The sequence below is a fragment of the Erpetoichthys calabaricus genome, chromosome 17 (genome assembly GCF_900747795.2).
Source record: "Erpetoichthys calabaricus chromosome 17, fErpCal1.3, whole genome shotgun sequence".
NCBI classification, from domain to species: Eukaryota; Metazoa; Chordata; class Cladistia; order Polypteriformes; family Polypteridae; genus Erpetoichthys; species Erpetoichthys calabaricus.
Genome location: NC_041410.2, coordinates 31,817,929 through 31,832,422, shown reverse-complemented (window position 1 = coordinate 31,832,422; position 14,494 = coordinate 31,817,929). Strand labels below are relative to the sequence as shown.

The 14,494-nt window shown below is 37.1% G+C and overlaps 1 protein-coding gene across 3 annotated transcripts in view; it reads left to right on the top strand.

Annotated features, from left to right (window-relative positions):
* Nucleotides 1-12,278, top strand: part of lipeb (lipase, hormone-sensitive b) — a 54,124-nt gene extending 41,846 nt beyond the window's left edge. For all 3 annotated transcript variants that reach the window (XM_051920626.1, XM_051920627.1, XM_028823853.2), the window contains exons 11-13: nt 5,763-5,965; nt 9,430-9,759; nt 10,744-12,278. In XM_051920626.1, coding sequence (XP_051776586.1) covers nt 5,763-5,965; nt 9,430-9,759; nt 10,744-11,097 — 887 coding nt within the window. In that variant the 3' untranslated portion in view covers nt 11,098-12,278. The remainder of the gene's footprint in view (nt 1-5,762; nt 5,966-9,429; nt 9,760-10,743) is intronic.
* Nucleotides 12,279-14,494: the final 2,216 nt, after the last annotated feature.

Sequence of the window (14,494 nt, the reverse complement as noted above, 5' to 3'; positions counted from 1 at the left end):
TTCTTCATTCCTCTCCTTGTCACCATACTTACCCATCACCTCCTCGTCTCCTCTGTTCCCTTCACCAACATGCCCATTGAAATCCGCTCCAATCACCACTTTCTGTCCCTTGGGTACACTGTTCATCACTTCATCCAACTCACTCCAAAAATCTTCTTTCTCACCCATTGCACACCCAACTTGCGGTACATATGCACTAACAACATTCATCACCTCCAATTTCCAGCTTCATAAGCATTACTCTGCCTGACACTCTTTTCACCTCCAAAATACTCTTGACATACTGTTCCTTCAAAATAACTGCTACCCCATTTCTCCTCCCATCCACACCATGATAGAACAATTTGAATCCACCTCCGATCCACCTGGCCTTACTCCCCTTCCATTTAGTCTCTTGCATGCACAATATATCAGCCTTTCTTCTCTCCATCATATCTGCTAACTCTCTCCCCTTACCAGTCATACTGTCATCATTCAAAGTTCCTACCCTCAGTTCCACTCTCTTTACTTTCCTCCTCTCCTCCTACCTCTGGACACGTCTTCCTCCTCTTCTTCTCCTTCTTCTTCGGCCAACAGTAGCCCAATTTCCATCAGCACCCTGTTGGCTAACAGTACTGGACTGCAACTTGCAAGTTATATACTGTAAGTTGTAAAATGTAGCAAAAAATATAAAACAATTTTTGTTTATTTTGTTTGCACAGTCCTTTTTATAGAATAGCCTACAGTGTGTTTTAAGCATTTTACTGACAGTGCCAGACTGTGTCAGCATTTAGCTGCCAAAATAAAAAAGAAGCAATTTGAAGTTAACTTGAAGGTAATTTTTTTTTGTAAACACAGCATTTTAGGTGTATTGCAGCAGTTTAAACTTCTTTTTTTTTTCTTAAGTAACATTTGGCTTTTGCCTACTATGAGTGCCCTTTGTTTCAAAATGCTTACTCCCTTAACTTGTGTGCCTTCTCCAAAATGGCAGTCATACTGTTCATGACAGTTTGAAGTGGCACAGCTTCATGTACCATCTACCCACTGTTTTCTGTGACCAGATAAAAAATATTTCTTTTCATGTGCACCAACCAAATTAGCTTTGAAACACCTATAGTTTTAACTTGGCCTAAAATACACTTACTGTTTTGAAAAAATAAATAAAAAATGTTTACAAAATAATTTTCAGTTTGTTAATATTATTTTCTGCTTTTACATGTTTTCTCAAGCTTTGTCATTAATGAGCAGATGACAGAGCACAGATTAGCAATTAGCTCAAAAGTTGCACAGTCTGTTTTTATTTTTTGCTCTTTTATTTTTGTGTGTGTTATTTTGAACGCTCTAGAGGAGGTTTGAGAGTGTTATGGATTCATGCCACTGATATAATCTACCTGCAGGAATCAATATGAAATATCTCATTCCATACAGAATTTATATTGGCAAACACCGACTTGTGTATGTAAATAAACATGTAATCAGTTTGAAAATGAGAACCGCCATGTTTGGTCTTTTATCCATGATGCTGTATGTGCTGGGTGAGTGTTATGTATTAATTAAAATATAGTTGAGCAGTAAATCTAATTGTAGTAAACATTGTATGTGACAACCCTTTTCATGCTTGGTTATTTCTGTGGATATTAATGAAGGACCACTGCTGTTCCATAGAGATGTGAAGAGTTACAATACATGATCTGTCTTGAGTTCCCCCCAAAAAAGCTCATCTTTCCCTGCAGCCTTGGTGATTCATCAGTTTCTTGCAGCACAGAAAATGAGCATCAGCTAATATTTACTACAATATGCCTTTAAGCCCTATTTAATGCTGCATTGTCTAGTGTGATGCTGAAGAACATGAAAACTGATTGTACAAAATGGTGAACAGAAAACTAAAACATTCTTTCCACTGCTGCTCTGCCAAGGTTTATGGGAAACTCATAAAATCACGCAAAATAGATCATTGTTATTTTTCTCTTCATTGCAACAGTGAGCTTTTATTTTGAAAAAAAAAAGTTTTTTGCTTCAGTAATGATTTAAATTATTTATTGTGAAATGATAATCATATGGCTTCTTAATTAAAACGTGTGGCACAATATCATAAAAGTATCTTTTTTTCTTTATTTAGTTTTCCCCCAGATAGCTTAGTGAAAACATGTAGTGTGTGTGTAATAAATTTATTAAAAATCAATTTGTTTCTTGTTAAATTGGATACCTTCTGTCTGTAAATTATTTTTTTGATCTTTTCATTCCACATCAATAAATAATGAATGTAAGTGCCAATCTTAGAAAGTTAATGTTTGATATTAAATTCATAGAAATGTTTGCTTAAGCATTTCTATATAATATGAGCTTCTTATAGCTACCTAGAATATGGTATAGCCTTTCACCCCCTGTAAGTTAACATGAGACAGATAGAATTTTCTTTGCTGTATCTGTAGAACAGAGTGTTAATTAAGCATGTTAGGAAATAGTCTTACTGCTAGCATGAACTCTTAGATATGTTTGCAAATAAGAAATGGTTTACAGTTTTCTGACCGTGTTTAACATGCTTACATGCTTAGCATGCCTCAGGTATGACTGCATGGCCAAACTTAGAGAAATGAAACAAGATATACCCTGTATAAGCCTTAAACAGGACTTTTCTTTAAAATCATTTTTTTCTCTATGTTTGTGTTAACTGTTTTGCTTTGAAATTTTACTAAAACCTTTAAAAAAACAAAGATATTTGGGCTGTGGAATTATTTGAAACTATTGTCTGCATCATCCTATAAAGCAAACTAAAAACCGCAGAACTTTGGTAATTTCAGATTAACACAGCTACAATGAATCTTGTAATCCCAGCAGTACATTTCTACTTATTATAGTATCCATCCATCCATCCATCCATTTACCAACCCGCTGAATCCGAACACAGGGTCACGGGGGTCTGCTGGAGCCAATCCCAGCCAACACAGGGCACAAGGCAGGAACCAATCCCGGGCAGAGTGCCAACCCACCGCAGGACACACACAAACACAAACACACACCAAGCACACACTAGGGCCAATTTAGAATCACCAATCCACCTAACCTGCATGTCTTCGGACCGTGGGAGAAAACCGGAGCGCCCGGAGGAAACCCACGCAGACATGGGGAGAACATGCAAACTCCACGCAGGGAGGACCCGGGAAGCGAACCCAGATCTCCCAACTGCGAGGCAACAGCGCTACCCACTGCGCCACCGTGCCGCCCTTATTATAGTATAGTTAGATTAAATGCAACTAATTACACTCTACCATAAATTTATGTATAAACACTCAGATGAATTTCTAAACCAGATCACAAATTAACCCTGTCCAGACTGTCGACTATAAAGCTGTGCAGGTGGAATTGTTATAATATGAGCTGTCTAGGCAGTGAAGATTCAACCAGCAGCTGTTAAGAAATTATTGGGACAGTGTGACCAAACCGCATTTTGAAGAAAACGTCTAGGATAAACTTGAAATATCCTGCATTTTAACCTTTCTGTCAATACAAAGAGTAAACCTTTGAGTTTCAAAAGTATTCTAGCTGTATTTTGTGCCTACATGAGTTTAACTCTTGTCTCCTACAGTGAGATCTGGCTTGTGGGAGTGCCTAAGGCGACCTTTGGTCTTTCTAATGCGTATTCTTCATCTTGAGAAACCCACCCTCTCTCTTGTTCTGGTGTCTGGTAGGCTGATGTTTCCACAACTGCCCCTTTGCATGTTTACAGCCCCACAGTGCTATTTGTCAGTGGCATCCTACCAAGATCTCATAAGGTTTCTGTGTATGTGTTTGTGCGTGCCCTTATTATTTTTTCCTTTTTTATGTTTTTAGGTACATACGTGAGACTGTTGGAAGCGTATTTCTATGTCCTGCCCCTATTTGTAAATGAGCTGATTCTTCATATGTTTTATCCCTTCTGCCTGTTGCAAATTTCATGCCTCACCCTTTGCCGAAGTTCCCCCTTGTTACTGGTCATGTATGACAACTGCTTAATTCCTTTATTTTGGCTTATTCCTGTTTGGGATACACAGGTTTGTTCAGCCCACATCTGTTAGACTCCGTACAGTGGGACCTCAGTGTAGTTAATTGAGTTCAGCAGTTAAAGTAGCACTTTAAATCATGAGGCAATCACCTGCCTTCATGGGATATTGTAAGATCATAATTGCCTACATATCATCATGTCGCACAGTACAGAAGTAGTAGTTTTGTCATTTGTACAAAGTACAGTGAAATTCACATTTGTATATCTGACTAATATAAAATGCTCTCTATTATAACCTTGTATGACAACATTACAGGAAGAGGCTGGAGAGAATGGTGAAAACTGCAAGGCTAAATAAAGCATGGTACAAGAATGATGCTTTATTTCTTATGACAAATTTTCATTCAACAGCTACATCTTTTTGTTTTTTGTTTTTTTTTTTTCTTTTGGCACACTCTGAATATTCCAGAAAGAATTAACTAGGCCTTTAAGAAATTTTGAATTTCGTGCTAAATAAATCAGCTGTTTGATCACTGTCCATAGAGCACCCATTAAAGTTGCACAGTATTCATTAAATGTGAGCCTGTCGGAGTGGTCGGTGACTGGTGGTGAAACACACTTTTTAACAGTTTTTTTTTTTTTTTTCTTTTTTGCATGTCTGGCCTGTGGGTCAATAAGTATGTGGTGAAATTATATGGAATAGAAAGGTCTTACATGTTTCTTAAATCTAACATGCTGTACAGAATCAAGGACTGCAGATGTCAAATGAACAACTCAAAGTGGTTGTGCAATTTAATAGTGTTTGTGCAAACTGTAATTATGTGATATTACAATAAAAAAATGACTGTCTGAACCTATTCAGCATGCACAGGTGATGCATAAAATTAAAACATGGCAGAACAGTTATGCAGTGGTTATTGTTTGTTTCACTTTCAGTTGACAGTTATGTAAATGATTAAGAACATTTCCTTTAGCCGAGCTTGAGTTGCACAATAAACTTAGCTGTTTGCTAATTTTATTCCTGGCAAATGGAAGACAGATTTTCTTTTTCCTCTTCTAATTATGACACTGTACAACATGATTTAATCTAATCAAACATTTAAACTATAGTGTTAGAAATCAGTAGTTCATCACTTGGTGTGAAGGGAGGGTGAACACATACCAGCACCTTTCATGAACAACGCAAAATCAACATGTCAGTCTGTTCAGGGAACCCATGGATGAGCGGCTGGCTGGTCCTTGTCAGTCTAGCATTTTGTTGTACTACAGCTTGTAATGAACAGGATTGGTTTTTAGTCTTTATAGACTTTGCAAATTATTTATTTATTCATTGAACAATATAAAATTTAATAATAACTGCAGAGTCCAAATTAATGGTTTACAAAAAGTATTTTTAATTGGAACATTTTCACTTCCACTTTTTTGTTTTGTAATAATAACTTGTTTAAATTGTTTGTGGATTATTTCTTAGTTTATTTTCCTTAATTATTCTTATTGTAATTTGTAATCTTGATGATATTAGTTGCTACTATGTCTAGTGTTGCTAGATTTAGGGTACTATCTGAGGTCTGAACCACAATTTATTTGGGGGACCCCCCAGCCCTTTTCAGCTTTTTAAGGCTGTTACCTGTGATTTCAAAAGGATTTTTTTTGTGTTTTACTTTCTGCACAATTATTTTACCTTCTTTTTTTTTTTTTGCTTGAACATTCACTCATATATCTATTATAGTTTACTGTTTTTAAAAATCATGCTTTTCAAACTAATGTGATCATTCATCTGTTCTCACTGATCATTTTCTAGATTCTGTTCGGAAGAGTGTTTCAGAAGCAGCTATAAGCCTTCCAAAGTACGATTGCAAGGCAAAAACAGACCCTTACACGTTTCCTCTGAAGCACAATTCCATTAAAAGTCAAACCAGTCAAGATCTGGAAGTGAAGTGGGACCCAAGTTCCTCTATACCCGGCCGCTGGGGATCACCTGTGAAGCCAGACAGGGATTTCAAGGTAAGAACTAAAACATGCCAATAAAAAACTTTGCAATTCTTTTAAATATTTAACAGACTACATAACTAGATAGGTGTATGTTGGCTTCTTCTGTGCTCATTTCAAAGGTGCAGATTTGCTACTGTATTATTTTTCATTTTCTCACTATCCATTCAATACGACAGTTTTTTTTTCCTTTCTGCTTGACGGTGATCTTCTTCCCAGAGTAGATTCAGTGCCTGTTTTTACAGACACGTTTATCAATTTATTTCTTTTTTTTTTTTAATATTGTTTTCTAAGAAGTTTAATCAATGTGAATCTAGTTTGTTTTTAAAATATTTATTGAGATTGATTTTTTTTTTTCTTAGTAGTCAGGCAGTCATTTTCTAAAGCGGTATGCTCTAGCACCCCCCACAAGCCTGTTCAGGTTTAGAATCTGTCATCCATTCTGACTTCTAAGGGAGTGTTTCTAGCATTAACAAGATAATAAAATGCTGTGTTAGAGGACTTCTGCGGTGTATAGGAGTAAAGTGAAACTGAAAAATGCAGAACATGAAACATAGTTTAAAAGAAGAGTGAATAGAGCTTCCCTGTGGGTAGCAGTTAAGACTGTAGAGTTGAAACGACAGGTTTGCACCGAGGTGATCACTTGTGTGATCATGAAAGGCTGGCAATGATCGCCTTGAAATGTATGCACTAATCATGGTACCACCATGCAATCCACAGTTTATTTAGATTTTCTCAAATCCCTTTGTTCCCCCCAATTTAGGTTGTCTCAAGGCCAGCCAAGTGACATATGTGCAAGGTTTTGAGTGTGGAAATTCAATTGAACATAGACTGATTCATTTTTTGATTTAATGATCCATTTTACTGTGTTGGGCTGGCACCCTGCCCGGAGTATGTTTCCTGCCTTGTGCGCTGTGTTGGCTGGGATTGGCTCCAGCAGACCCCCGTGACCCTGTAGTTAGGATATAGCGGGTTGGATAATGGATGGATGGATGATCCATTTTATGTCTCCATGGTAGTGAATCCAAAGCAAGGTCATGTTGGAATACAGTAAACTTGTCTGAAACAGAGAATCTCTAACAGAATTCTTCTTTCCTGCAAAGTTGCCAAGTAAAATGCTATCTGAAAGGACCTGACTAAATTCCTCTAGATCTTCATTTTGAAAAAATGTTTTTATTATAGTGGCCTAATACAGTACAACATTATGAGCCATCCGCCTGTACAAAAAAAACATTATGCTAGATTGATTGATTAAAACATTTCAAGCAATATGAAAGTGCCTAGAATTCCATTGCAGTGTCTTTCACTTTGATAGGTAATTCTTGAGCTGGCAGGAAAAGTTCTTGAAGATAGCTTTTACCTAAAAAATACTCCTTTATACTTCTCTCACACCACTAGACAAAAGAAGTAAAGTAGTGAGGGATGAGCAGTCCCTTCACAAGGTATCTACAGTATCTTATGTCCAAATTGTGACACTGCATATGTCCTCACAATCTGCTTCCATGTGTGTAGTGAGGAGCTTGTGTGGAATTGTGAAGTGATGCTTTATTCAACAAATTGAACATGCCTAGCAAAAAGAATGCATTTGGGTAACTAAAGATTGTTGCTTCTTTGAGAACTTAGTTGGACATGAAAGATTATAAAGGAAATGAATGGTTGCCGGGAGGACACTTCAAATATAAACACGTACATTTGTTTAGTTTATTTTGCAAATATACAGTATAATGTTATCAAGATTAAAGAATAAGATAAGCATTAGTACAATGTGGTTGTTTCTGTAAGTACATATTTTTAGTTTCTGTGATCAAGAGGAGTTTTTTGCTTGGTTTTAAGTCTAAATTTATATAATTCATATTGTTTGGACTAATACAGAGCTTTATTTTGTTAATTTGGCCAAACAGTTGAGTCCCATCTATCTACTCATCCATTTTTTATGATCACCATTAGAAATGTAAAGTAATGTAAACCAATACCAATTTGTGTGGCATTTAACTTCTTTCTGGAAAACCATAATGTTCCTCTGACTCCATGATTAACTTTATGACTAGGCCTAGAGGTAACCCAGAGGTTTTGTTTTATTCAAGTCTAAGTTTCTGTTAATATGTAGAGGGAAGAAAAGATATGGCAAAAATGGAGAGTGCTTTATGGTACATTGGCAGATAGTGAAAAAGATTAAGGTACTTCACCAGTCATTCGGAACTAAAGGCCATGTCACATTAGACTTTGTAATCGTTTTTTGAATCCTAGCTTTTATTTATATAATCTTATCAAGTTGGAGGCAGTTGCCGGTTTCCACCCGTGACTTCCAGTCGCATAGTCTTACATACCCAGTGACTCACTCCAACTACTCCACAACTCGCACCATCAAACTCAAACAGGTCTGATTGTATCTTTAGCAGTAGGGATGGGCTGAGCGTGCATGAGAGCTGAGAGCCAATAAATGCACATCCAGAAGTATAGTGCATATAATACAATGATGAGGGACCAGTAATGCAGTGGTTTTGGACGTCACAAACAGAAGTGAAGCCTGTCTGACTGATGCCTCATGTTTTACAAATCATGACAGAAAAGGGTGGAAAAAAATGACCAAAATTACAGCTAAACTCGCTTTACCTGTTAACCCTTCCTACAGTACTGACTTTGTCTGTCAGCATGCTATTGGTTGTCAGAAAAAGGGCAGAGGTCAACTATGCTGGAAGGTTGGCACGCAGTCAAGTAATATAACATGCCCAACAATTTTGCAGTCATGTGAATTGACATGGTCTGAGGACAAGATCAGCAATGGCAGTTGACAAGTCCCACATACCCAACGACTTGAAGTCATGTAATGTGACATCAGCTTAAGACATTTCAAGATTGGATCACTTGGGAATTAGGATTTTCAATGTTTTGTGTCCTTTGTATAATTAATTTTCACTTTTTAGTTTAGTGAATAAACAACATTATTATTTGGACTCCTTGGCATTATTTATATTTTGCCAGGTTTCTATTTTTATAAAATGTCTTGTGATTTGTAAGTCTCATTGGGTGTAAGGAATGTTATGTCTTTGATGTTGTCTGCATTATTTAATATTTAAATACTGCATTATTATGATTTGCAGTTGTATAAAAGTGCTAATCGCCAGTAAATAATCATATTAAGCTAAAAATATTTCATTATTTAATATTTAAATATTGCATTATTATCATTTGCAGTTCTAGTGCACCTACCTGTAATGTTTAGGTGACAAGTATGATTAATAAATAATTGTGGTGATACATTATAATGATTAATAAATTCATGTTGTTGGAAGGATCATTTAACTCATCATGTCTTGGATCTTCTCAACAGGTTATTCATTCTCTTCTACTGTGTTTATAAGCAGGGAGAGTCAATATACTTTAGATTTTCAGCCGCATTTAGATTAGATTTTTAGTTGCATGATCGATTTGTCCTTCAAGACCCTTGCGTAAAGTTTTGATTTTTGTTCTTTCTGCAGAGTGATGATGTTAGCTTTTTTCTAAATGAAAGTCCGGACGAGGAGTCAGAAGCCGAGAAGGAAACTGATGAGAATTCTTCTCCGATTCCTTCTGAGATAGAACAACAAACTGACAACAGTCACTGTGTCATTCCTACTACTTGCAGTGAGCAAATAATCTCAAATGAAAAAGATTCAGTATTGGACTTTCCAGAAGGATTTAAGCCACTAAGATCAGAGCAACTGGCTGACATGAAGTTGCAGACATCTCCAATTGTGAAAAACCCTTTCATGTCCCCACTGCTTGCACCTGATGACATGCTGCGAGGTTTGCCTCCTCTACATATTGTGGTAAGTACTCTCGTACTGAATTTGCTGTGGTACGTGACTTTCCCAACATCTTCAAGTCAAATATTCCAATTTTTGTGTTTGAAATTGGTAAATGTACCCTAGGGTGAAACCTTGTCATTTTTCCTACATTTCCCCAAATTAAGGAAAAGAAGAAAAAAAAAAAAAAGTTAAACCTTGCATAATTTGTACAGCCTCTAATTTTTTATATCCTTGCCATGTCTTTTGCTTCAGTTTTGACCCACCTTTGACTTTCTAATGGATTTTATGCTGCATTTAAAGTGTGTCGTTTGTTTACAACTCATAAAAACATCCTTAATGTCAAATGTTCTAAAAGTTAGGATCATCTGTACTACAGATTAAGATAGTTAATAAATATAAAATAGGTTGGTAGTGGAAACTTTGATGTCCTGGGTGCCTGAAAGGGGGTGCCAGAATCGGCTCAAATAAGACCTGGAAGGCACAGCATTGAGTCAGCACTTGAAGAAGTTGTGAGGTATAAGCTAAAGAGCATCATTTTTTTGTTTTGAATGGTGGGTAAAAGTGGTGTTTGGAATAAGACAGGATTATTTATCAGGGATGTCTGTGTGTCAGAGAAGTCCAAATCTTCTTTTAGACCATTTTGCTTAACCAGTGAAACTGCAGCCCTGTACAGTGTCCATCTTCTTATAAGGCAGATTATCTTCAAAGTGGAGAAAATGAAAGTCTGCTTATATACCCGAATGCTCTGTCTTCAATTTCTAGCTAGGCTTGAATATTTTGCCATTTAAACTAAAAGGTCACTTTTGAAAATGAAAAACCTAAACATTAGGATATAAATACAGTTTGCATAATCCTTTTATATGAATTTAATTTCCTGACCACTCATTTGGCTAGTGCCTTGTAAGTTATATGTATGGTGTGATTTTTATGATGATTTTCTTCTTTTTTTTTTTTCCTCTCCTCCTTCTCACCATCCTTCTGTTTTGCTTTGGTTTCTGTTTTTAGGCTTGCGCCCTTGATCCTATGCTGGATGACTCTGTGATGTTTGCTAAACGTCTTCGAGCCATAGGCCAGCCAGTGAGTTTATGTGTAGTTGAGGACCTTCCCCATGGATTTCTTAGCCTGTCACAGCTGTCTAGGGAGACCAAAGAGGCTGCCAACATCTGTGTGAACCGGATACGAGAAATCTTCTCAGAAGAGACGCCACCTCCCAGCTACCGTAAGCACAGACGCCTTGAGAGGACAGATGGTTTTATGAGGCTGACACCTGGTGGTGTATTGGAGCACAGACGAGAAGAGCCCATAATTGCTACATCACAGTCAACGCCTGACCTCTCCAGTAGAGAAGTTGGTGCATAGTGGCAGTGGCTACAAAATGGGAAGTTAAAAAAGCATAACTCGCTTTGCCTTTCAAAGATCTGCCCATTATGGCGGCATAACATGTGCACTGGGCTAAGGAGTTCATTGGCTTTCCAGTGGTCTGAATTTGTCTGGCTTTTGTGTCCAAAGAATTGGCCCTTGCACTGTGCAAAATTTGTTACACTGATGGACAGTGGTGTTTTAATTAAGGCATCTCACTTTCTTCTGGGCACAAGAAAAAGCAACGACAACAAATTTAGAAACTGGAGCGTGATATCTGAAAAAGCACAACACAAGAAGTCCAGCAGGAAGCTAAACTGACTTCCTAAAGAAATGAAAACAGTCTGTCAAGAGATGATGACAAAATGACCAAGAGGCCTTTCTCATTCTAGCTTTGGTGTTCATCAGCTGTGTTTTTAATATGGTAAAGTATTTGTCACACTCCTTGTCTTCTGGCTTGTTTGTAGCAATGTCCGTCTAGTGTCAGGATGAAGAGTGTTATTCACTTAAATTCCACTGTGAAAAGTAGCATGATTGCACAATTCCAGCTGAGTTTTAGTGCACTGATCCCATTCCTGTTTGGAGTTTAACCACAGGCCACTGTAATACCACAGCTGGGGAAACCCCACACTGTTAGAAAGTAGTATATGGTGCTCATTTTCTCACCCTACACATTTTCCAAAAACTAAAATCCATAAATCTAAAGCTTTTCTAAGCAGTCAAAGAAGAAACAATATTGGAGATTTAAAGCTAATTCAGTTTTGTGTACTGCAGTGCAAATCTGCAGGTAAGCCTGGTTTTATTTAAATATAATTTTCTTAAGAGATTATTTGCTTTAAATAGTAGGTAGGCTTCTCTGATATAAGACTTGGCTTGTTTCTTTTTTCAGCCACATGAGACTATTGAAAACCTTTGTTGTTTTTATGCCATGTTTTATAGCTATTCCTAATTTTGCAACTGATAATGCAATATGTAATCCAGACTCGAGCAGAAATTTGCTTTAGGCCTTTTAATTCAGGTCTGTTTTTGGAGATGATGCCTCCTGCTTGCTAGAGAACAAATGATATAACATTTTTGTGTTTTTAATTGGAAAGTTTATAAGAAGTGCAGTGTTATGTGTTAAATGTAAACTTCTTGATGCTGCTAAAACAATGCAGTTAATAAGACTGATTTTTTTTTTTTTTTTTTTAAATAAGATGTAGCTTATGACAGCTGTAATTCTTACTTTTTTGGTTTTTGTTTATTCGTAAATTACTTATGTGTTGGATCTCAAAGTGCCCTACCTCTCAGAGGTCCATATTTCAAGAGTTGACCGCATGAGGAGGGCAATTCAAACTTGACTGGGTTGTGAACAGCATACTCTCTCTGCAATAATTTAATGGAGCACAGAATGAGGAGGTAAGCAATAGTATAAAAGTGTTCTTGCAGTTACTAAATATAAACGTTAGGTGTCACTGCACATTGCGAATAGCTGGAAAACTTCACTTGCCTCCTTGAGCATGTCCTGTATCTTGCCATGTTTTTTCTCACGGATCACCCTGAGGAGTCATGCTCCAGATTCCGCTGTAAATGCCTTGTGTGGTACAGGCCGCCTCCTGCATATTTCTCTAGGGAGAAACAAGTGAGTTAAGGAATCTTTTTGGAATTCAAATGCATCCACAAAAGACGGTGCACTTGCAAAACTGAATCACTTTATTTAGTGCTTGCTGCAGGTGTGCCTTCTGGCCCTCAAGACTGGGCTGCTCTGTAAGCACATCCTGTCTAACTGACCGACTGCCATCCTAACTGGTGCTGACATAAGTAAGTAGCGGGTGGAGGACCATCTTCTGGTTACTCTGCTACATATTTTAAAAAAATCATAACACTTTAATTGTGGGTGTGTGATGGCATCCATCAACAAGCTCTTTCCCTCAGGTTGTGCTGCTGAGGGGCTTATTGTCTGTTTATTTTATTACCTTTGCTCTTAATAACTTTATTATAATTGTTGCTGCTGTTATTATTTCCTATGTACTACTAAAATGTTGATAATTTTAGAACTGTGTAATACTATACCTTGTTCCCTGTAACCACTTTCTCATTTTGCTACTAGCAGCCACCATTTTGTAAACTGACCTGTTTTCGTCCCCTTGGTTTGATGTTTGGTTGAATGTGCCGGTAGATTTGACGTTTGGTTGAATGTGCCGGTAGATCTGTTTAGTTTTAAGTGCCGTGTGCTGACTGAGATATCGGCAGCCACAGGCTGCACCTTGTATTCTGTGTTGGCCAATCTGAGCTGTTGGTTTTCATATACTTCATTATGTTCACTTAGCTTGGACTCTACTAGTTACTTGTGAAGCATTCCATTTCAAAATGAAGGACATTTTAGTATGGACGATGATCCTGATTGAAATGCTTTGAACAAAAGAACATTAAGCTCAGGTGCAAAGCCTCACGCCTAGAAAATCACAAGTTAGACTTTTTTATCGAGTCATTCCCCAGCATCCACTCCTCAACCTGTGTATGTTTTCGTGTTTATCTGTAGGAATGAATAGTAACAAGCCATTTCTTCCAAAACTGCTTGGAAAAAACATCTCTGCACTTTTAATATTTTAAGATAACTATATTTGAAAAAAGTAAATTTATATTTAATATGGAAAGTTGAATAAAAAAACGATACTGAATAAATGTGACCACTGTGATCTGTTATCTTTTATCGTGGAATATTCTCTGTGTTCTCTTAACTTTAGAACTGGACAACAAGTGTATGAACAGAAGAGAGATGGGACAATTTATATCTGTGCTTTTTAGACCTTTGCTTCAAATCTAAAAGCTACAGAAGTAGGAGCAGCCGAGGTTGCCTTCATGGGGGGTAGTTCTGCAAAATGGATCAACTTTACTCTGTCCCATAAGGACTGCCAAATGCAAATGCCAGACTTTTACTGTAGAGCAAAACCTGATTATTTGTGCCAACCCTGAGAAGAATTCAGCTGACTCATCAGCCATCATGTTATTAGTGATTTTAGAGGTGTAATCTTTCATTGGAGCCCTAAGAAATGAAAATCCATAGATGAATTTAATTAAACCCCCAAAATCACAATCTAAATCTTTATTTCTCAAGCTAATTAGTTTTGTAATTTTCATTTATTCAGTAAGGTTGGGCTTTAATTTAACATTAATAAGGAAATAAGCCCCAGTCATGATTTATCTTTTGGTGCTTTCAGAGGGGTGTTACATAGCTAATGGTGGCATCTCCCCTCAAGGCCTTCAGAGCCTCAATAAAAGTGCTCTGCTATTTAAGGTCTTTGGCTAATCCATTTGTCTCCACTCCAGTCATTTTATTTGGTAATAGTGCTCATTTTCTTTAGTATTTCAAGCCATTTTTAAGCTCTTCTATATGGTCCAGTGTATTGTTGTGGAA